General features: G+C 37.8%; 1 protein-coding gene and 1 long non-coding RNA gene across 6 annotated transcripts in view; one reads left to right on the top strand and one right to left on the bottom strand.

Annotated features, from left to right (window-relative positions):
- The window catches only part of LOC147022461 (rho GTPase-activating protein 44-like), a 62,239-nt gene that overhangs the window by 19,572 nt on the left and 20,201 nt on the right, over window positions 1-22,466 (top strand). For 3 of the 5 annotated variants that reach the window (XM_085893371.1, XM_085893366.1, XM_085893369.1), the window contains exons 3-5: window positions 16,105-16,185; window positions 19,568-19,681; window positions 22,369-22,463. In XM_085893371.1, coding sequence (XP_085749497.1) covers window positions 16,105-16,185; window positions 19,568-19,681; window positions 22,369-22,463 — 290 coding nt within the window. The remainder of the gene's footprint in view (window positions 1-16,104; window positions 16,186-19,567; window positions 19,682-22,368; window positions 22,464-22,466) is intronic. The other 2 variants (XM_085893368.1, XM_085893370.1) reach the window with 1 other exon arrangement.
- LOC147022462 (uncharacterized) lies at window positions 12,280-14,140 on the bottom strand. Its single transcript, XR_015061261.1, has 3 exons — window positions 12,960-14,140; window positions 12,672-12,729; window positions 12,280-12,438 (listed from the first exon to the last, which is right to left on the bottom strand). It is a non-coding gene; the product is annotated as an uncharacterized LOC147022462 (long non-coding RNA).

The following is a 22,466-nucleotide window of genomic DNA, read 5'->3' as shown; positions in this document are numbered from 1 at the left end:
TCAGTTTTTATATCTAGAATAAAACTATCAGTGTCCATATACAACAATGAAACATTTTCACCATACTCTTTCTTTAAATCATTATACAAATAATCATACATCAATATCTTTGATAAATCAAGAACTGCTGTTCCAATATAAATTGGTTTATCCATGACAATACTTTCCTTTTTCATATGAATAGCAGAAAAGTTCTCTGAAAAAACCTCTTCTCTCTCAAAACTTGGTTTATTTATCAATCTAGAAGCTTCTTTCCAAGGTGTTGCAAATCTAATGTTTTGCCTGTTTCTAACATTCTCCATTGTCTTTCCAAAGACAGCATTATTCATCAATTTATAGAATTCCCCTTCAAATTTTACTTTTGTATTTGTTCTCATATCTGTATTGAATTTAATATACTTTTTCATCCAAGGACTTTGTTTAAATTTTAAAACTCTATGAATTTTAGCTACTCTCAACCCAGCAGATAAATATTGTCTCAAGTTCCTTTGATGCAAAACATATCCCTCTTTATCATAGAATGTTGTTAATAACTTTTCTGTTGATTTGCCTTCAATATTAAAACTTTTATGATAATCACTAAACCATTCTTTCTTTGGGGTTTCTTTCTCACATGCAAAAGGAAGGTCTTTATGCTTATTATGAAGATCACTCGGGTACTTCAAATCAACTTCAAAATAATAACCTTCTTCTTTGTCATTCAATTTCTCTTGAGAAGAAATAACAATATTCATCAAAGCCTTTTCATAATCCTTTTCTTCCACCCACTCTAATTTACCATAAGGCAGAGATTGAGACATTGCCCATCCATACAAATTATTAGCATCAAAGTACATCAAATAATTACTATCTTTTTCACTCTCATAATTTGGAAGATATTTATTATTTGCTTTAGCATATCTTTTTGAACACACTTGTGATATTCCACCTCTCTTAGACTTCTCAATCATCAAAAGCATATCTACATCACTGACTAAATCTATATCTTGTTTTGTCATTTTCAACATTGCACTCCAAGCTAAACCAGGAGCTGTAAAATAGTGGGCAGGATCTAATCCATAACAATTTTTATTATGGCAGAGTGATCTAAAAGCTTCAAACACATCAGCTAACAATAAAACATCTGTTTTTAGATACAAATCATGATATTCTCCAAGGTTCTTTATCTTAAATATTTTCCAAATTTCTTGTGCGTGTTTATATTCCTTATCACTTATCTCTTCTTCATAAAGGTTGTTATAGAAAGTTTCTTTTGAAGGAAGTTGTGTTTCTTTAAATCTCATAAATGAATCCATATAACCATAAGGATAAATTCCCTTCGTTGTAAGAATTTTCTCTTTACTTTGAATTTCATTCCTTGTTTCAATTTCCTCTCTAGTTAGAATTCCCTCTTTAATCAGAATTTCATCTATAATCAGAATTTCCTCTTTAGTTAGAATTTCATTCTTTGTTCGAATTTTCTGTATAATTAGAATTTCATCTTCAGTAAGAATTTCTTCATTCATTTCCTCATTAATTAGAATTTCCTCTTTACTTTGAATTCTCTCTTTAATCTGAATTTCCTCTTTAGTTAGAATTTCCTCTTTTGGAAAGAATGAATTAAGATTTGGAAAAGATCCCGTGGAGCTTAGATTTGATGCGAGGTTGGCTAGTGGTGTTCCCATAAACTTGTAAGAATCAAGAAACCGAATACGAGTTTTAGGTTTTGTGAATATCATTTTTGTAAATGAAATATACTTTTGACTTGTGTTTGTTATGGCAGAAATATTCCCTGGTGTTTTTGAAAGTTCATTTATAAATAGATGTGTATCATAGTTGGCGCTGTTGTGAAGAAAGACTGGAATAAAAGAAGGTAATTTAAAAGTAAGATTACAACAGGAATGAGCGGGGCCTCTATATTTACCAGTAAGATGACAATGATCCCTAACTTTAGACTCCTCAATTTCCTCCTCACAAATATGACAGATATTGTTCTTTCTAAATTCTAATTTTTCTTCTTCGGTTAATTTCATCGGTTCATTTGTTTCTTTCATTAATTTAGTTAGTCTTATACAATCCTTTTCTCATCGTTTTACAAACTCTTGTGAAGCATTTTTTCCACTATACTGTTCAAGTTTATTATACTTTTCTCCAACAGATGATTTGATATAATAACAGAAACCACAAGGAATATGTTTTTGATATTTATTTGTATATGGTTCTTTTGGATTAGGAGAAGCAGTATTTATCTTTTTAAGGATACATTCAAAATCAGCGTATATCACAAATGGGTGCATGATAGATTTATTATAATCTTCAAAAGAAATCTTTTCACCAGGCTTAGGCATTGTAATTACAGCTGATTTATGATTACTACAATATTTTGAATGTTGTTCTAATCGTTCTTTTGTATGAAATGAATTAAGACATCGCTTACAAGGATATATTTTGTTTGCTGTTCTGAATACCTGAGAAGAGATTAATCTGGATAAATTATTGATGTATGTGTAATGTGAATTCTTTCCAACACTAAAATATAAAATATCAATGTGTGTTTCTTCATTTTTATAGTTGTTTGAAATTTTTAATATTTGAACTTTGTTTGTATCCGTTAATCCATATACATTAATAGAAAGATTATTCTTTTTCTCAAATTTAGGAATATCTGTTAGTGGCATTGGGAAATTAAAATCTTTAATGTCCAAGGTATTCTCATATTTCATATATTGTTTTACTCTTTCTGAATTACATTTTGGTGGATGTAAGTGAGCAAGAACAGACCAGAGAAAACATTTATTATCATTATTCTTAATATTAACAACTGACTTCTTTCGTTTTATTTCTTTTGGTAATTCAATATAAGAAGAAGCTTTAAGAGGGTTTGATTTTAGAATGTGTATATCTAAAAAGATGATTTTTTTAATATTGAATCCACTTCCTACCACTGTATTATCAACATCCTCCTCTTGTCTTGATAGTTCTTCATAAACCCCACTATTCAAAAAATCTTGAAATGATGTTATAAAATGAAGATCTGTCCTCATATAAGGAGTTTGTTCTTCATCTTGTCTTTTCATATTCATTTTCACTCCCATATAAAACTTTAAAGTTTTCATTTCTTTTAATGTCTTTTTAATAAATTTTTCAACATCAGGTTTCACGAATTTCAATTGATTCAACTATTGATGATGGACCGGGTTCTCCAAATTGAAAAATCCTTATTTTTATATGCCCTTTAAATGCCCCATCAGTGTTTTCAATATAATAGTCTCCCTTTACTTTAAACTCATTTTTCTTGTGTTTTTGTGATTGAAGATGTCTATTATAACTACTCTTCAAAACATCCTTTGAGCAGGTATCACAATGTTTTCTTTCCAACTCAAGAGGGGATATTTTGTGAAATAGATTAAATGTGTGTTTGTTGGTTCGGAGGTGTTTTCTATAATGTTTATATTCGTGATTACAAACATCGCAGTATGTTGTATTCACCATATTTATATAATAAAACTTTGCTTAAACTAAAATTTTCTTGATGAAAATTTCGTTTATTTTACAGGTGAATCTGTGCTTAAACTAAAATTTTCTTGATGAAAATTTCGTTTATTTTAAAGGTGAATCTATGCTTAAACTAAAATTTTCTTGGTGAAAATTTCGTTTATTTTACAGTTGAAACTGTGCTTAAACTAAAATTTTCTTGATGAAAATTTCGTTTATTTTAAAGGTGAATCTATGCTTAAACTAAAATTTTCTTGGTGAAAATTTCGTTTATTTTACAGGTGAATCTGTGCTTAAACTAAAATTTTCTTGATGAAAATTTTGTTTATTTTACAGGTGAATCTGTGCTTAAAACCATTTTATCCTCCAACTTTTTCACTTAATAAATACAATGTTTCAAGACACAAAAGACAAGTTTCAATCAATCTCTTCATTTGTTAAAGATGCTGAGAAATATGTCAAGGATGTAAAATTGAACAAAGATAAATATAACAACTATTGGATAAAAACAATTATGGTGGATATGATGAGTTCTTCAATTTACTTCAGTGGAAGGGCTTTTAGTATACCTGGAAGAACATCAATTAAGGTATCTCTAACAAAAGTTTCTCCTCTCCTTTTGGCAATATATTCAAAACTAGAAAAAGCAATGAAACAAGAAAAGGTATCAAAAAATAAAAACCTTATGGATGAAGCTTTAGAAAGAAAAGACAAGACCATCTGTAATATGCAAGGAGAAATTTGTATTTTTTTCAACAACCCTAAAGATATAAATCCTGATGAAATAAAGGATGTTAATATATCAGGTGAAATGACATTTCGTTCAGTTGTAGTTAAGGATCATTTTAAAATTACCTTTAATATAAAAAATGTAGCAGTTGAATCTGTTAATGAAAAAATGTATATCGATATCGATGGTAATGTTTTTTCTACTAATTAAATGAGTCAATATTCAACTGAAGATTTTGAAGATTATGAGAGTGATTATGATATTGAGAGTTTGCATTCAAACGATAGTTATGGCACCGAGAGTTGGTGTTCAAATGATAGTTATGAAAGTATAGATGATTCTGAAAGTATCGAAGATGATATCGAAGATGAATTTCAGTTTAAGTAAAGTTTTACTTTATAAATATGAATAGTTTACTCGATTTTGAGCCTCTTGAATTCCATGATTCTCCATATGACAAATTTGAGAATTGTCCTGCGTGTGAAAGACGGGGATTAAACACAGAGTCAAAAGCCTATAAACAATGTATATTCTGTGATTATCTTCTAATTAATGATAATAAAAAATATAAAAAGGAAAATAATTATTTTAGATTTACACCAAAAATGAATTACTTTACAAGATTGATTAGAGAAATGAATGTAAAGTACGAGGGTGATAACACACCTTTCCTTACAAGGGAAGAAACTGAACATATTAGAGAAATGTTCAAAGGATTGTTGTTATATATTATTCATGGATGTGATTTTCAGGGAAATATCAACACAAGATATTGTATAAATAAAATAATGGATTATCTTGAAATTAAACCTGAACTTAGGATAAAATATAGAATTTCGAAAAAAGCCAATAATAAATTAAATAACCTGTTTTCCAAATATATAAATGAATGATTTTTTACCCATTTGGGAAAATAAGATAAAATTTGACAACCATAAAAATCTCCCAAATTCATTAAGATGCCTCATAGTTGGTTCAAGTGGATGTGGAAAAACCTGCTTACTTTGAAGGATGCTCCTCACTCCCAACTTTTTAGATTATGATAATTTAATAATTTTCACAAAGTCGAGTTTTCAACCAGAGTATCAACTACTCTCATAAGGTTTTAATGCTGGTCTTCAAAAAGAAGATATAATCGGTTTATTTAAACTTCAAAAAAACCTAAATGATTTTAACATTGAAGATATAATACAACTATTTTGTGATACACAGAGATGTAAAAAGAAATCAAAACTGATAACTTGTATTCTGAGTGATAATACGGATGATATACCGTCTCCCCAAGAGTTGGATAAATCCAAAAAGAACCTCGTTATCTTTGATGATTGTGTTAATGAGAGAAACCAAACGGTAATGGACAGCTACTACACAAGAGGGAGACATTCTTCTTGTAATTGTATTTGTCTTAGTCAATCGTACTTTCAACTTCCTCGTCGTTCCATCAGAAACAATGCTAATACTTTTATTTTATTCAAGTTAAATTCAATAGATATAAACAATTTTTGGAGAGACAATTGTTCTACATTATGTAGTAAAAAGGAATTTGGGGATTACATGAAACACACGACTGAAAAATATAAATATATTGTTGTGAAACAAGATGAGATATTAAATGATATTTTTCAATAAATAAATGGATGCGAAAGAAAGAGCAAGAAGATTTAGGGAACATCAAGAGTTGGTTTCAAAGGTTGTAAAACAGCAGGAAGACATAAAGAAGAAACGCAGACAGAAACTAATGGGCGAAGAAGCATTTGAGAGAAAACAAGAGAAATTTTTTAAACCACTTTTAAAAACTTCCCAAGAAAAAATGAAAGATGTTTCCACAGTTCCCACAGTAGAATATACTCCTAAAAAACTTCAAATGTTAAAAGATTTCAGTCAAATGACGGAGGAAGAATTAGAGCATATTGGAGAATTAGAATATCATGATGAAGAATTATTTCAACAACTGGAAGAGATTAATCAACCCCCTGATTATATTGTGAATGCTGTTCAAAACAATGAATATTCAGCGGATTCAAAAACCAAAGCAGGGCTCATTCCAACAGAACAATCAGCAATATTTCATCTTGTTCAAGAAAAGGTATTGATATTTAATGATGAATTAAGGTTCTTGGGTTCTGCTCAACCCCCTGTTAAACTAACTCCGAGATGAATGTTTCTTCTCACAAAAGATGGAAGACAAGGTTCAACTGTGAGGGATGAATCAAAGTATATTGATAAACCATTGGATATGGAAAATAATGATGATAGAGTATATATTGATCTGCTGAACACTCTAAATTATAAGGTTATTCTTTCTGGTAAAAGTAGGAAGAATGAGAAGGAGAAACACATTATTCAGGCTTTAAGTATCCTTGGTTCAGGTGTTAGTTTTCTTCCAAATGACCCATCGCAATTAGTTAATAGACTGTTATTGTTGTTAGGCAGTAAGAAGGCTGGAAATAACAATTGTTTTAATGAAGCATCAGCCATTTTAGACCAGTTGATGAACATGAAAATAATTAATAAATCTCAATATAAAGACATTTTATCTCATATTAAATAAGATGAGAAGCACAATCCTTAGTTTCAATTTCACAACAAGCGACCACACATCTTCATTCCCATACCCACTACAACTTGACACAACAAAAGAATATGAGGCATCTTTATTGTCCATGGAAACTTATAATACCTTATTTATTATAACCGAGAAAAATGACAAGTTTAGTTATAATCCGGGAAGTGGATACAAAACGATAACAGTCTCACCCAGAGCATGTGAGATTTCTCAAATATCTTCCGAAATTGCTCGTCTTATAAAAGAACAGGGTGATGAACCAAAAAATATTGTTATAAACATTCAAAAACATACTTCAAAATCAACGATTAAAGTTAAAAATAACTACAAGGTTGATTTCACAATTGATAATTCATTTAGAGAGTTATTGGGTTTCTCCTCAAAAAAGATTGAAACTAATGGGACGTTTTACAGTGATAATGTCATTCAAATATCCTCAGGAATAAATTCGGTGTTAATTCACTGTGATTTGATTGATGGTGCTTATAATGATGGGAAAAAAACAAATACAATATTTTCATTCAGCGCATACTCAACCCCAATTGGTTATAAATTCAATATGGAACCCAAAAATTTGGTTTATCGACCTGTGTCAGGAAAAACCATACACAGAGTAAATTTTAGGATAACCGACCAAGATAATCGTGTGATTTCTTTTAATGGAGAAGTTATATCCAGCAGAATTCACCTACGTGAAGTTTTCCAATAAATAAATACGATGGTTATTGTGAGGAAATACGAGTTGGGAAAATATAAAATAATTACAGGGGATGGGATGTTCCTTTCCCCATACTACAAGGGTGAAGGTATGTATCTTGGTAGAGGATACTATAAACCTAAGAGACAAAGGGGTGTTGGACATCAATTTAGAGGAGATGGGATAATTGATACTCTCATGGGTATTGGTTCAACTATTCTTAAACATAAAGATCTAATTGGTTCAACTGCTTCTGCTGTGGGAAATGTAGCAGGTGCTGTAAAGAGTATAAAAGATGCTCAGAAGGAATCTCATAAATTACAAGCAATAAAAGAAATTAAGAAAGGCAAAACTCAGTTGTCCCCCCAAGAACGACAGAAAATAATTCAAATACTTGGATCAGGGTTTCAAAAGTTTTAACATCTTTTTTCCTAAATAAATACAAGTATGGAAGCAATTGATAGTATCTATGATTTGGATGACACTATTATTATCTCAAACTCCACTAAAAAAGAAGATTACTTCAAGGTAAATGCAATAACTGGAACAGACTGGAATACGAATGGTACAAAAAGTTTTGAAATAAATAATCAACAAACCTATTTGAATCTCTCCGAAAGTTTCTTGTTGTGTAAATTTAAATTCACTAAAGCTGGGAATAACACAAACGCTACACTTGTAAATGATTTCTTCTGGAAAATGTTTGATAGTGTGCGTTTGTATATTGGAACACAAGAAGTTGAAGCGGTTGATTATGTCTCTGCTGTATCTGAAATGATAAAATTTACACTCTATACATTCAGTGATAGAATGAGCCTGGTGTTGGCGCAGTGGTTAGGGCAGTGGCTTGGGATCCAAAAGGTCCCGAGTTCAAGCCCCGTTGAGCCACTGAATTAATACACCAGGGGGTTGACTCAGCCTGTCATCCTTCCGAGGTCGGTGAAATGAGTACCAGTGTACTGGGCCGGTGTATACCCCGGTTAAAATAGGTGTACCATATCCCTGTCGTCAGAGGCGACCAGGGTTGCGTCAGGAAGGGCATCCGGCGTAAAACATGTGCCAAATCACTATGCGGATCATATGGATGATCCGCTGTGGCGACCCCGAACGGGAGCAGCCGAAAGAAGAAGAAGAAGACATTTAGTGATAGAATGGGAAAGGGGTCTGCCGAAGGTTTTATTCCTGATATGTCAACGGGAACAAACACAGACCCTGGATATACTCAAAGGAAAGGAATGTATAATGATGATACAAAAGCAGAAAATAGTTTTACTGTGGCAGTTCCTCTTAAAGGTATATTTGGATTTTGTGATCATGATAAAGTTCTGTATGGTCTTAAAATTAGATTTCAACTACAGAGGAATGATAATGAAAATCGATTGCTTTTTGGTGTTGGTAGTGCTTTTGGTGAACAGAATAAATTTGTAATTGAGGAGATGAGTTGGTATATCAGTGAATATACTCCTAATCTTAAAACAGAAGAGATGTTGAATCGAAGACTTAACTCAAAGAAACCACTCAGTGTATCATACCTCAAAAGAAGATGTCAACACGTTAAACTCAATCAAACTACTTACACGTGGAATTTGGGTGTTCTGGAAGGAAAGCCACGATATCTGTGGATCATTTTTAAAAAGCCAGATGGTGATACTGCGACTGATAAGAATAATGCATTGAGTGATAATGCTAAGGTGAAACAACTTCGCGTTTCTCTAGATGGAACATTTTACCCACGAGATAGATTGGAAATTAATTGGGAAAAAAATGATTTTGCTGAAGCATACAAGTCTTACCAAAAGGTGTGTGAAAGTAATGGAAATAAAGAACCTATTTTGGATATGACAGCATTTAAAGGTTTGTATACAATCTATGCGTTTGACCTGAGCGCTCAAAAGGAAACTATAAAGTCTAATCGAGTGGATACTTCCCTATACATTGAAAGAGGAGAGAGTGAAGAAGTTGATACATATTGTTTGCTTTTGGAAGAAACAGAATTGCAGATTAATACAGATAATGGTGTGATGATTAGTCTCACATAATTTTTTGTTAAATAAATGAGTGGCAAAGTACCAACTGGGGTATATGTTAATCAAATCAATCTTCATAAACTATCATCTTGTGTTCAAAATCAAAAGCCTTGTACGATTAACGTGAATACAATTCAGAGAAAAGGAGCAGTAAGAATTGATGTTTTGCTCACAAGAGAACAGGTTAAAATCTTGAATGACACTGGCTCACTTAAAATTAAAATGACAAAACCAATGTTGAAAAAATATTCAATAAGAGAGACGAGTGGAGGATTTCTCCCATTTCTAATTCCTTTATTTGCTGGTTTAAGTGCGGTTGGAGCATTGACGGGTGGTATTTCAACAGCGGTGAAAACTGCCAACGAAAGGAAGGCTCAACTCCAGGCTCAAAAAGAATTGGAAAGACATAACAAAGAGTTGGAGAAACAAATTAGTGGAAGTGGCGTAATTGTAGATTTTGCTGAAAAACTTGAAGGTCTGCCTGATAAAGCGAGATTGTTAGTTGGAGATATGCTTTCTTCTATTGCACAAGCAGGTGTAAAATTAACGAAAAGAGGTAATGGATTATATCTTTCTAATAAATAAATGAGCATTGATGAGTGGTTGGAAAAATTTGGAAAGAATACAACATCAAATTTACAACTTGACAAATATTGTAAGAAATTAAAAATTCATAATGTGGTTATTTGTATGAGAGCTGAATTAACAAATGTGCCGAAACATACAAAGAATATTATTATGAACTTAGAAGATAATAATGGGAACGGTTCTCATTGGGTTTGTATTTTTAATAGTCAAGACAAATATTATTTTGGTAGTTTTGGCCTTCCACCATCTGTTGAAGTTATAAAATTCTAACAGAATGGTGTTTATCAAACATTTCAAGTCCAAGAATTAAATTCCAAGTGTTGTGGCCAATTATGCCTATATGTGTTATTTCAAGTCAACAAAAATAAAAAATTTTATGCTATTATTTTTAATCTCATATAAATGACTTATGTTGGTAAAGATGGTTCTATCTTTGGTGTATCTCAAGAACTGGATATTGATTCATCAAATTATTACACAAAGGCACAGGCTGAATGACATAAATATAATATAACCAAAAATATTAACATGAAAAATGCTTATAAATTAAAAAATTATCCAAGCCCGACTGACGCGAATGACTTGGTGAGATTAAGCGATTTATCACAATATATATCCTTAAATAAAACAGCCGTGTATTCCAAAGATACAGAAGTGTTGATATTATCTCCAGGTCATACAGAATTCACAGTTCGAATTAAAATTAATTTTTATAAAGAAGGGCGTATCGTTTGTATGAGAATAGAACAATGGGGGTATGATATGAATGATTTAGGGTATAATTGGTCATTTAAAATTAACCTCGAAGACCTGGAACAATTAAATCAGTCTCGTAAGGAAGAATATTATCCACTTGGTATCGAGAATGAGTTTTGTGGGGCCACGATTAGTAAACAACAAATAAATGAATTTAATAAGGGTAAATATTCCGGTTTGTTATATTCCGGTAAATATTAAATTTAATAAACAAATGAATTCCGGAACCGGAAGTCTCATAAATATAATAATGGTTTTGCCCTTGTTTATCTCATGAAAACAGAAAAAAACAGGATTATATGTAATAAGTAAGGAAATACAAAATGATTGAACTATGGGAAGATGGGGAGGTGTTTCGTGCCATAATATTATTCTAACATATATTTCTAATACATAAATGACAGCAAGAAGGCTTCAAGAAAATTATCATTTCTGTGTCCAAGCATACCTTCAAGAAAAGGGTATTCGGTATTTTAATAAATATGTTCTACAACATAAGAATGAGGTATTTTCAATAAAAGATTGGCATTATGCTGATGTTGATAAACCAACAACTTTAGATTTAATTAGAATGTTAAATAATGAAAAAATTATAAAGTTAAGAAAAGGTAAGGCTCTTTTAGAAATTCAAAAGAAATTTTATTGGTTTCCTGTTGTAAAAAAAATTATTTGACTCCGCCCCTTTTTGACTCCGCCCACACACGCCCCTCCCACCGAAGCCCCGCCCACACAAACCCCACACAAACCCCACACAAGCTCCACACAAGCTCCACACAAAAACTCCACACAAGCTCCACACACACAAACCCCACACAAGCTCCACCCATATTCATCATATTCACATAATTAGTGATTAGTTAATTAGTTCCCCCCACACACAACATGTTTATTTAATTAAAAAATTATCCACCCATCCACACAAGCTCCACTCATCCACCCATCCCCCCATCTCTCCACCCATCCATTTATCCACACAAACCTCATCCACATAAGCCTCATCCACATTCACCCCTCCCACACAAGCTCCACCCACATAAACCCCTCCCACATAAGCCCTGCCTACTCAAGCTCCACACAAAAACTCCACACACATAAACGCTGTCCACATAAACCCCTCCCACACAAGCTCCACCCACATAAACCCCGCCCACACAAGCCCCACCCACACAAGCCCCACCCACACACACCCCGCCCACACAAGCCCCTCCCACACACCCCCCACACAAGCCCCACCGAAGCCCCGCCCACACAAGCCCCGCCCACACAAGCCCCACCCCCTCATCCCCCTGTGCGCCCCACCTTTGACCCACCACCTCCCTCATCCCACCCCCACCCTTCCCCACACACACACATGGGGAGGGGAGGGATGGGATGAGGGGGTGATGGGTCATTGGGGAGCGCACCTACCCCCCTCCCCCAACCCCCCCTCCCATTACATCTCTTTTATTCTTTTCTTGTAATTCAGAATCAAGTAATTGTAAACAAAACAAATATAATTTATTAATATTGAAAATATTAAATATTCATTTGCGAGAATGTATAATCTTTCCCAGCAATCTTCTTCAGATGTCTTGTGATTTCGAAACTCAGACACCATATTCTGTTTTGAAACAAAAAGTGGATAATAATTAGGTTTTATAAAGATAATTACATGGTAATATGAGTAAGCCTCGTTGACCACTGAATTAACACACCAGGAGCCTGTCATCCTTTCAAGGTCAATAAAATGAATTCCAGTGTACTGACAAAACCACGTCCAAACTAATGATGCAACCAACATAAGGCGACATTCTAAAGAGAGAGTGATATTAATAATAATTCAGAAATATTTACCTCCAGAAAATCATGTGTTGTACAAGATTGCTTCAACAGCTGATGTTGTGCGATAGTGCTGAAAAAAAAAATAATAAGTCAAGGGTATAGATGAAGAGACAGACAGGGAAAGCAACACACACACACATACACACACACATAGACACACACACACGTGCCTCACCATTGGTTTAATTCATTCGAGATCAGAGACCAGTCATTATAAATCATTGACCTCTTCAATAAGAGCAGAGAGAGGTAGGTAGAAAGACAGACAGAGAGAGAGACACACACACACACGTGTCTCACCATTGGTTTAATTCCTTCGAGATGAGAGGACGTGATAAGACTTCGTGCCACTCATTGTAAATGTCTTTCAATTCTCTTCTAAAATCATTGATCTCTTCAATAAGAGTATTAATTTCATGAACCACGTCGTGATATGTAAACTCAATTTCTTCCAATGCCCTGTCAGGGAAAAAATATATATATCAGAATTATCATGATTTAATTAATAATCATTTGCTTCATCGTTCAAAGAGAAAATCATACACAAACTTACCAACTCTGTAGTGGGCTGTTGTCTTCATCGGAAGAAAGATCGTCCATGCCCCAGTTGTAAAAATGAAAATCCCGTCTGGCAGAAACTTTGTCTGGCGAATCACTTATAAAGCAACGATGAGGAGATTGCTTAATCATTGGGTGTGGGCACAGGAAATGACAAGCTTCTCTTAATGATCTCATCTGGCCACCGCCCGAGTTGCAAATCATTTTTGTACATAAACCACGCCATAAAAGTTTTGATTCAAATGTTTTCAGTTCGTGTTCTGAGATAAAATATAAACACGAGACCTTGTCTCACAGAATAGTTCCTATTTTTTCAGAGCATGACAGTCCAAAACCACTTCCTCATTCACACAGCACGCCCGTGTCAAAAAAAAACACTTCCTCATTTTCACGGCATGAACTGAAAACATTTGAAACAAAACTTTTTTTATGGCATGGTTTATGTACAAAAATGATTTGCAACTCGGGCGGTGGCCAGATGAGATCATTAAGAGAAGTTTATCATTTCGTAATGGCACAAAAGGGGTATCTTAAAAAATATAAAGATTCAAATGTTTTGTTTTTCAATATTTTAGATGGGGATTATTGTGCAAAGAAAATTAAACTATTGAAGGAATTTGAGAATGAACAAATGTTTATAGGTTCAATGAGTGAGCTAAACAATATGCATTGGTTATTTGATAAAGAGTGCCCCGAGGCTTAGACGTTTCAGATATTTCTTCAGAATCACCTTCAACAAATCTTTATCTTGTTGTATGGGTTATTTGATAAAGAGTGTCCCGGGGCTTAGACGTTTCAGATATTTCTTTAGAATCACCTTTAACAAATCTTTATCTTGTTGTATGGGTTATTTGAATAGAGAGTGCCCCGAGGCTTCGACGTTTCAGATATTTCTTTAGAATCACCTTTAACAAATCTTTATCTTGTTGTATGTGCTATTTGAATAGAGAGCCCCGAGGTTAAAAGGGGAAATAAAAAAATGACCGTTTTTACAGCCATTTTTTCCCTGCTGTGCAGGGGTTTGGCTTTTTCTTGAGGCAATGTTTTATGGCCGGATGCCCTTCCTGACGCCAACCCTGGTCGCCTCCTACGACACACAGGGATATGGTACACCTATTCTAACCGGGGCAAACACCGGGACCAGTACACTGGCACTCATTTCGCCGACCTCGGAAGGATGGCAGGCTGAGTCAACCCCCTGGTGTTAATTCAGCTAATTCAGCAGCCAACGGGATTTGAACTCAGGACCCTGGGATCCCAAGCCGCCACCCTAACCACTAAGCCAACACCAGGCTCCAGGTTAAAAAGGGGAGACAAATAAATATACCTTGGGCTAAAAAGGGGATTTATTTTTTTAGGGGAAAAAAAAGAAAAATTTCATGGCTGAAAATCCCCCATTCATTTACATGGGGAAAAGTGAGCCAGAACCAGTATTCTTTCCCTAACACATAACCAAGTTTCATCAAGATCGGATCAAAGTCCACGGAGTTATGTTCTGGACAGACAGACGCACAGACAGACAGACACACACAGACATAACGAATATAGTGGTCACTCTGGCTGGCGTTCGTGAACCAAAAACTGGAAGTTTGGAAGGAGAATGACTTTGGTTGGGTGAGCTTTTGAGGTTAGCGAGGGTGGAAAAACATCATGGTTTTGGATTGGGGGATGATCTGAAATGGTGGTGAATAGGTCTTTTGAAGGCCTGGGGACAGTGTGACCACTCCTTGGCTTTTTTCACAAGATCTTGGCTATTCGTTGTTCACCTTGGCGTCTTGATTTTCTATAGGTTTTCTTGGCGTATAGGTTTTCTATTATCATCGCTTTTCCGAAACCTTGTGAGTTCTTGGCTTTTTTTCATTGGCTCACCTTGGCATTTATGAAAATGAGGAGTGGTCACACTGTGCCTGGGGGTTATGAGATTGAAGAGGATGTGGAAGTTGGTTCCACACGTGGAAAAAAGAGAAACGGATTAGTGGAGGTGAGCAGTGATCCTGGATTTCGGCAGTTTCACCAGAATGGGATTTTTGGTGGACCGTGTGTGTCGTGAAGGATCCTGGGGGGTGCCAGGGGAAGAGGTGGGGGGGGGGAGCATGGAAAGAGTAGAGGGTGTAAGTCCAGAGAAGAGGTGGTAGAAGACAGACCACTGACCTGTTTGTGAAGGGAAAGTGATAGGCCCATAAACTGAGCTTCAGCGCAGGAGATTCCAATGATCTCCCTGGTTTCCATGCTCTCAAGCTGGGCAAGGTGTGAGGCAGGAGAGCCAGTCCAGCGAGGAGAGCAGTACTCCGTCAAGGTGTGGGCGAAGGCCTCGTCAGTGGATAGGTGTTCAGGTGTGCCAAGGAAGGACTTTGTACGACAGAGGATGCCCAGGTGGCATCTGGCTTTCGGATGCCACCTTTAGGATGCCACCTTTCCAACAAGTCAGTTCATCAAATTTCTGCCCTGCTCGAGCTGCCCCGGTCAACTACAAGTGCTGTTTTTCTTGTTGCTGCTTGCATGATTGAACTTGACTTTTCTGTCTCATTCTGATTTGTTATGACCAACAGTAATATTTTATTGGGTTTCTTAAGAAAGCTACCTTGTGGTTGCTACGAGTGGCTCACTCAGTTGAAGCATGCATGAAAGTCGACTTGTTTTCATGAGTGGCATTCGCCAAGCGGTACTTTGGAAGAGCATTTATTGAAGTTCCCTCTCGAAGCTTTTAGTTGTGACCCAAGTTTTGCACTCTCAGGGTTTGCACGTCCGCACACCGTTGATGATCAATAAATTCATTATTTACATTTGTAAGTTGGTATCTTTGCTCGTAATACCATTGTTTGAATTGCAAAACAACGTGCCTGCCACTTGCCCCCAACACGGATTATTTACATGCATCTCCCTGCAGTTTCCAGGACATGGACCAGCGCGTGCAGGAATTAAAAGCTGTGATCGAGAAGCTTCCCAAAGCCAATGAAGACAACCTAAGGTACAGTTTACCGATTTGGCACAAATCATTCTATGTGCTCTACTATGTTAAATGTTATATTGCCATGAAAAATTATTTCATGTATTATTGTATTTAATTGTTTGATGTTATACTTGTAGTGCATTTGTTCCATCAACCATCGACCTGTAAAATAATTTGTCAGGGCTGAATCTTCTTCTAAGGCCTCAGCCGAAAATGATATTATCTCATTTTTAGTCCTTTGTTTTGCCTTTTGGTCCTTGCTATGAATACCTATTTCTTTCCCACTATCTTTAAAATATAAATATTGTATTAACAACCTTGACTCCTCCTAAGAAAAAACGGCCGGTTCAAATCGACTGTAGGACGAAGGCCTCTCTCTCAACCCATGTTGATGGGTGTTTGGCCAAGTCACAACACTTGCCAATTGTGTGTTGGAGTGAGGGAGAAGTCAGGACAATCAAACGCACATAGTAGCCAGTGGAGAAAGAAGCACCTTCAACCATTTAACCAAACGGTCATCCTTTATACTATCGTCACCAATCATTAAGGGAATCGTTTGTATTGCAAGCAAAGCGGGGATCAGGCAAAAGTGATACACAAAATGCCATGCACTCGAACCATGTTCCGTTATGTTGCTAAACACCTTCAATTGGGTGAAACGTGATGGTGTTTAAGTTAGGACTGCAAACTCTACCTGCTGAATCGGCAGTTGTGCTTTTTCCCTCTGAAGCAGCCAAATCGGAAATGATGACCTTTGATCCCAGGAAGTGGTGCATAATCGCAATCAAAGACAATACAACAATGGTTAATGCTGTGGATAAACCAGGTAACTCACTCGAGCTTACCTTTTTAATTGACATATTCTGATATCCAGACTTTGTGAACCTTATTCACTATATAATAAGAAAGATCTAAGACTACAAAGACACCTCAGCCTACATGATACATGCATCAGAGACAACAAAACATGGATAAATTATTGTGTAACATTCAGTTTGAACTTTTTCTCCACTGGTGTGGGGTTAAAAGGTTTCTTTTAAAGCATTTTTTAATGCAAATCTGTCAACCAGTATAAAATGTTTGTAATCGGTTCTAGATTAGAAATCATGAATATAAATAACAAACAGAATAACTTACAAACTTACGAAACACGTGGTTGTGAGTTTCCATCATTTCCACATGGCGACACGGGTATGCCACTAATGAGGTTAGGTTGGAGTAGGAATTTGTAATTTGCTCAGGGTGCCAGTTATAAACTCACCTATTCTTGACAAGGGACACCAGGGGATATTTAATGTCTTAAAACTAAGGCTGGTAGGTGGGATGCCCAGTTTAACATCCATCCGAGGGACGGTGCACATTTTGGTATTAAGGTCTTCCTGCGAAGCACCAATTCGGGAATTTATAGTTGGGTCAGGAATCGAACCAAGACTTGACAGCTCAAGAGCAAGTGCACTGCCTCGGCACCATCCTTTCAGATATCCTAATGTTTAATGTCCTTGTCTGATATGTATATGCTCTTCCATGAGCCTTAAACACTGCACGAAAAAGCCGGGGTGGGTGGGAGAGAGATTGACATTAGTATAATATATCCTCAAGAGTGGTGGGGTGGGGCTAAATGGGGGAAATATTGATCTTTGAGAAGAGGAAGTGAAGTGAGGATAGAGTGGATGGAGCAGGGGTGGGAGTGGGAGAATGCTCTTGAGGGAAATTTAACAAGATGAGGTGGAAGAGTAATATGGGATTTGGAGGTCAGAGTAAGTGGTGGGTGAGATGATGTTGGGGTGTTGGAGGATTGGGGAGGGGGGAGTAGGGATGGGGCACTATCTTTGGGTGGAGATGTCAAAAATGCCTGAATTCGTTCCTCAATTCCCACTGCCAACCTTGCTGTGCCTTTTCTACATATTTAGCATCTGGCCATCATTCTGGAAACACTTCCTTTGTCCCTGAAATGATTCCCACTGCTTCTTAAATGCAAAACCTTCGTCCCTACACCATTCTTTCAGCCATTGGTTGACATCTATCGTTCTGCTCATAATTTATATTTCATTTCCGAATCTTGGGAGAATCCCAGAAAACATGACCTCACAACCCTTTGCTTTCAGCCGCTACCCAATATCCTGAATCTATTTTTCAAAATCTCTGAGTAAACTTTCCTTAAATCATTTGCTCTGAGGTGTACCACAACCAACTTCCTCCTACCGTGACCCGATACGATGTCGTTTGTCCTTCCTTCAATGTCCCTAACTCCTACTCCTTCAAAACTGCACATAATTCTACAATCCTTCCTGCAGAATGAAGAATCTACATATTTAGTAGTCTCATCACCCACAAAAACTGTCTCCCATACCTCATTTCTACCAATCTCTATTGCTGCACCTTCACCACTGCCTGCTCCCGCTGCACCGTCCCCGCCGCCCGCTCCCGCTGCACCGTCCCCGCCGCCCGCTCCCGCTGCACCGTCCCCGCCGCCCGCTCCCGCTGCACCGTCCCCGCCGCCCGCTCCCGCTGCACCGTCGCCGCCGCCCGCTCATGTTGCGCCGCCGCCCGTTCCCGCTGCGCCGTCGCCCACTCCCGCTGCGCCGTCGCCCGCTCCCGCTGCGCCGTCGCCCGCTCCCGCTGCGCCGCCGCCCGCTCCCGCTGCGCCGCCGCCCGCTCCCGCTGCGCCGCCGCCCGCTCCCGCTGCGCCGTCGCCGCCGCCCGCTCCCGCTGCGCCGTCGCCGCCGCCCGCTCCCGCTGCGCCGTCGCCGCTGCGCCGTCGCCGCCGCCCGCTCCCGCTGCGCCATCATTGCCGCCCGCTCCCGCTGCGCTGACACCGCTGCCCGCTCCCGCTGCACCGTCACCACTTGCAGTATCCTCAGCAACCCCACTCCACAACTGTAACCATCTATTATCTGCAAATTTCTCACATTCTGCATCTTGCTACAAATTTTATATCCATTCTTTCAACATCATAATAACTATCCTCACATGGGCTATTTCCTCACACTTCCTACAACAGTAACAACTCTCTGCTTCCTCAATTGTTGATATGGCCCACATTGAGTATCTGTCACATTTTATGAACCCCTCTTCTTGTTTCCTTCGGTCTTTGTTTTTACCCTTTTTCACCCTCATACCCCCAAGGCCCCAACTGACTTAAATGCTCAACTTAACATGAGGCCTCCCCTGCTTTTTTCAATAAACTAACACAAATACCCACTAAATCAGTTATGAACACAAATACAGCTTTATAAATACAAACCCCCAAGCCCCGACACAATCACGCCCACAAAATATGCAAAGCAACACACAAAAAGCACTTGTTTTGTCTGGTCGAGTTTACACCAAAGTCCTCGTTTGATATTGTTTTCTATTGTCTTGTCATACGTATGTGACTCAGTTTCCCCTGTTCTTCCAGGTACCTCGTCAAGTTCCTGTCTCGTCTGTGCCAGTCCCAAGATATGAACAAGATGTCACCAAGCAACCTGGCCATTGTCCTGGGACCGAACCTTTTGTGGCCTCCTGGGGATGGGTGTGTCTAATTTATTGCATAACAAATGTCTGTTTTCTTCTCACAATAACATCCCATCAATAATTGGAGCTTGACAGGCTTTGTAACATGCACTTCCAAGTGTTATGTTGTCATGGAGACATAAACTGCTCAAATGACTGAATATTTTCTTTTGTTTCCGTCCAATCATAGTGGGTAGTGAACAATGCTAAACCATATTTTATAATGAACGGTACTTGATTTTATTTACTTATTTTCCACTATAGGATTGAGTCTTATCGAAGAGCAAAATGATGGAGGGTATGAACTGATCGTTTATTTATGATTGGGCGTTAACCTTTCTTTGGAAGAAAATTGCTCTAACGAAGGGTTAATGCTTGATGTCAGCATCTCCTTGCTCCCCATGATCAATGGCATATATTAGCATATCAAGATCAATGTTATTTTTTGTTTGTTTTTTTACTTTGTCTGAATGATTGAGGCTCGTGGAAGAGTTGAAGCAGAATGCAAGGGAACAAAATTGAAAGAGGGAAACACCAACAACAGGGTATAAGTGAGATCTGAGGTAGTGGTGAACAGCTGTGTTGAAGCCTTGGGGGGAAGAATTGTGCTGAAGAGGAAAGACGTTGCATGATGAAGGATGCCCAGTTGGTGGCTGGCTTTGGAGACCATCTTGGAAAAATGGGCTGCCCAAGAAAGATCATGGCTGATGGAGAGGCCCAAAGATTTGAGTGACAACCTCTTCAAGTGGTTTGTTTGGGAAGTGGATGGGATGGTTTGCCAGACGGTCCTTTCGGAGAGATGGTGTGTGTGTGTGTGTGTGTGTGTGTGTGTGTGTGTGTGTGTGTGTGTGTGTGTGTGTGTGTGTGTGTGATTTGTCGGGGTTTGAAATGCATATTCCAAGGGTTGGATCAGTTCTTGATTCTATCAAGGTCTGCAGAGAAGGAAGAGGCTGCTAACCTACCTGTCTGAAGGATGAGAAATGATATGGCAGAGGGTGGAATCATCAGCAAATACATTAGCAGCATTTCCCAGGGAATCAGAAAGATAATTGATGAAGATGAGGAACAAGACTGGGCCTCAAGACACTGCCTCAGGGCACTCCAGCCTTAACAGGGAGAGGGGATGAGAGGATCCCATTAAGGTCCACATGCTGACTACGGGAGTCGTGGAAGTCAGTGATCCACAAGAGGTGGTGGCCTTGGATGTCATAATCAGAGAGTTTGGATATCAATGCGGGATGCCAAACTGTTTAAAGTGCTTGATATACGTCTAGAGAGTTGGCCCTGATCTCATGTCTGAGAATGAGGGCTTTCATCCATTGTTGCGAGAGTAGAAGTTTGCATGTACCAGGTAGAATCAACAGGTCTGAAACCAAACTTGATGATCTGAGATCAGGCCCTTGCTTATGATGGGAAGAAAACTCATAGGCCTGTCATTAAGAGGATCCGTTTTTGCACCGTGTTTGTGTATTGCAACAATGTTGGCTAACTGCCAGGCAGATGGGAACTGCCCCAGAGAGAATGATTGAGTGAACAGAGCAGAACGAGGATGAGCAAGAGCAGCAGAGCAGATTTTTCAGACACGCACTGATGCTGTCTGGGCCTGTCGCAGAATCAGAGTTGAGGTTTGCCAGAATCCTCTCCATTTGTACAAATGGGAAAGACAGTATCCAGGAGCAGTTGGGTATGAGAGGTTAGGGTAGCTGTCGGGTTGGGTGCACAATGTTTGGGAACAAACAGAATTGAGGCATTCGGCCTTCTCATGAGAGGAGTCAGCTGTGGTGCCATTTGAAGTGAGCAAAGGGATGGAGGGGGAGCTTACTCCAGAGACAGATTTAACAAGGCACCACCAGGTCTTTGAAGGAGACAGGTTTGAGAGTTCAGCCTTCAAGTTGGCGAGATGTTTCTGGCTTTCCTGAGAGTGGACACGCACTTGTTCCGGGCTTTGTGGAATGATCTGAGGCTGCCTTCAGTGGGATTTGTCTTCCAGGAAGAGAAGGCTCATTGTTTGAAGGCACCTGCATCACCAAATGATTCTGTGTACCGTGGACGAGAGTATAGGTTGACTCTCACAAGGACATGATCAGATCAACCTATTGGAGGAGAAGATGAACAGGAACCATTAGTAGGAAGATTTGTCATGCTCCTTTGATTTCATCCATTGGAATACATCCCTCAACTCTTATGTGAATTGAAAGAACATTATTAGGGGCAAATCAACATATTAAATGGGATTTAAACCTGTGATCCCAGCGTGACGAGCTCTGTGTTCAGAGAGGAACACGAAAAAGCCTTAACCCAGGTTATAAATGCTGCCATTTCAGAAGTGATGTAGTCAATTGTTGTTGTTGCAAATGAAATCCAGGATATACATTTTGGTCTTGTCGAATACAAGCTATAAGTGGAAATGCGGAAGAAAGTATAACCATCATAAGAACTTGTACAAGTTGAGAAAAACATGCATGACATTTGAGCGAAACATCTCATCCAAGGTCAGTCTCCACAGATATTGTTATTCCTTTCCTTTGCTTTTAATAGAGTCAGAATCTTTCTCCAGAACTAAAATCTACTACGTTCATTTTCTTTGAGGCTGAGCATTTCTTGGATTAAGGTGGGACCATTAACCCCCTCTCATTCTCACCAAACACCTTGTTGCTTCCCCCTATCCTCCACACCTCCCCCTCCAACCATCAACCTCTTCCACAGTAGGACAATGACAGATATGATTACGACTGTTTCTCTACATACAGCCGGCATAATTGAGCCCATCATTCAATATGCCGACACATTCTTCCCTGAAGGTC

Source organism: Eptatretus burgeri, chromosome 8 (assembly GCF_056783735.1).
Source record: "Eptatretus burgeri isolate ZD-2024b chromosome 8, Ebu_testis_v1, whole genome shotgun sequence".
Lineage (NCBI taxonomy): Eukaryota > Metazoa > Chordata > Myxini > Myxiniformes > Myxinidae > Eptatretus > Eptatretus burgeri.
The sequence above is the reverse complement of the archived record's forward strand: the minus strand, read 5'-3'. Positions and strand labels throughout refer to the sequence as shown.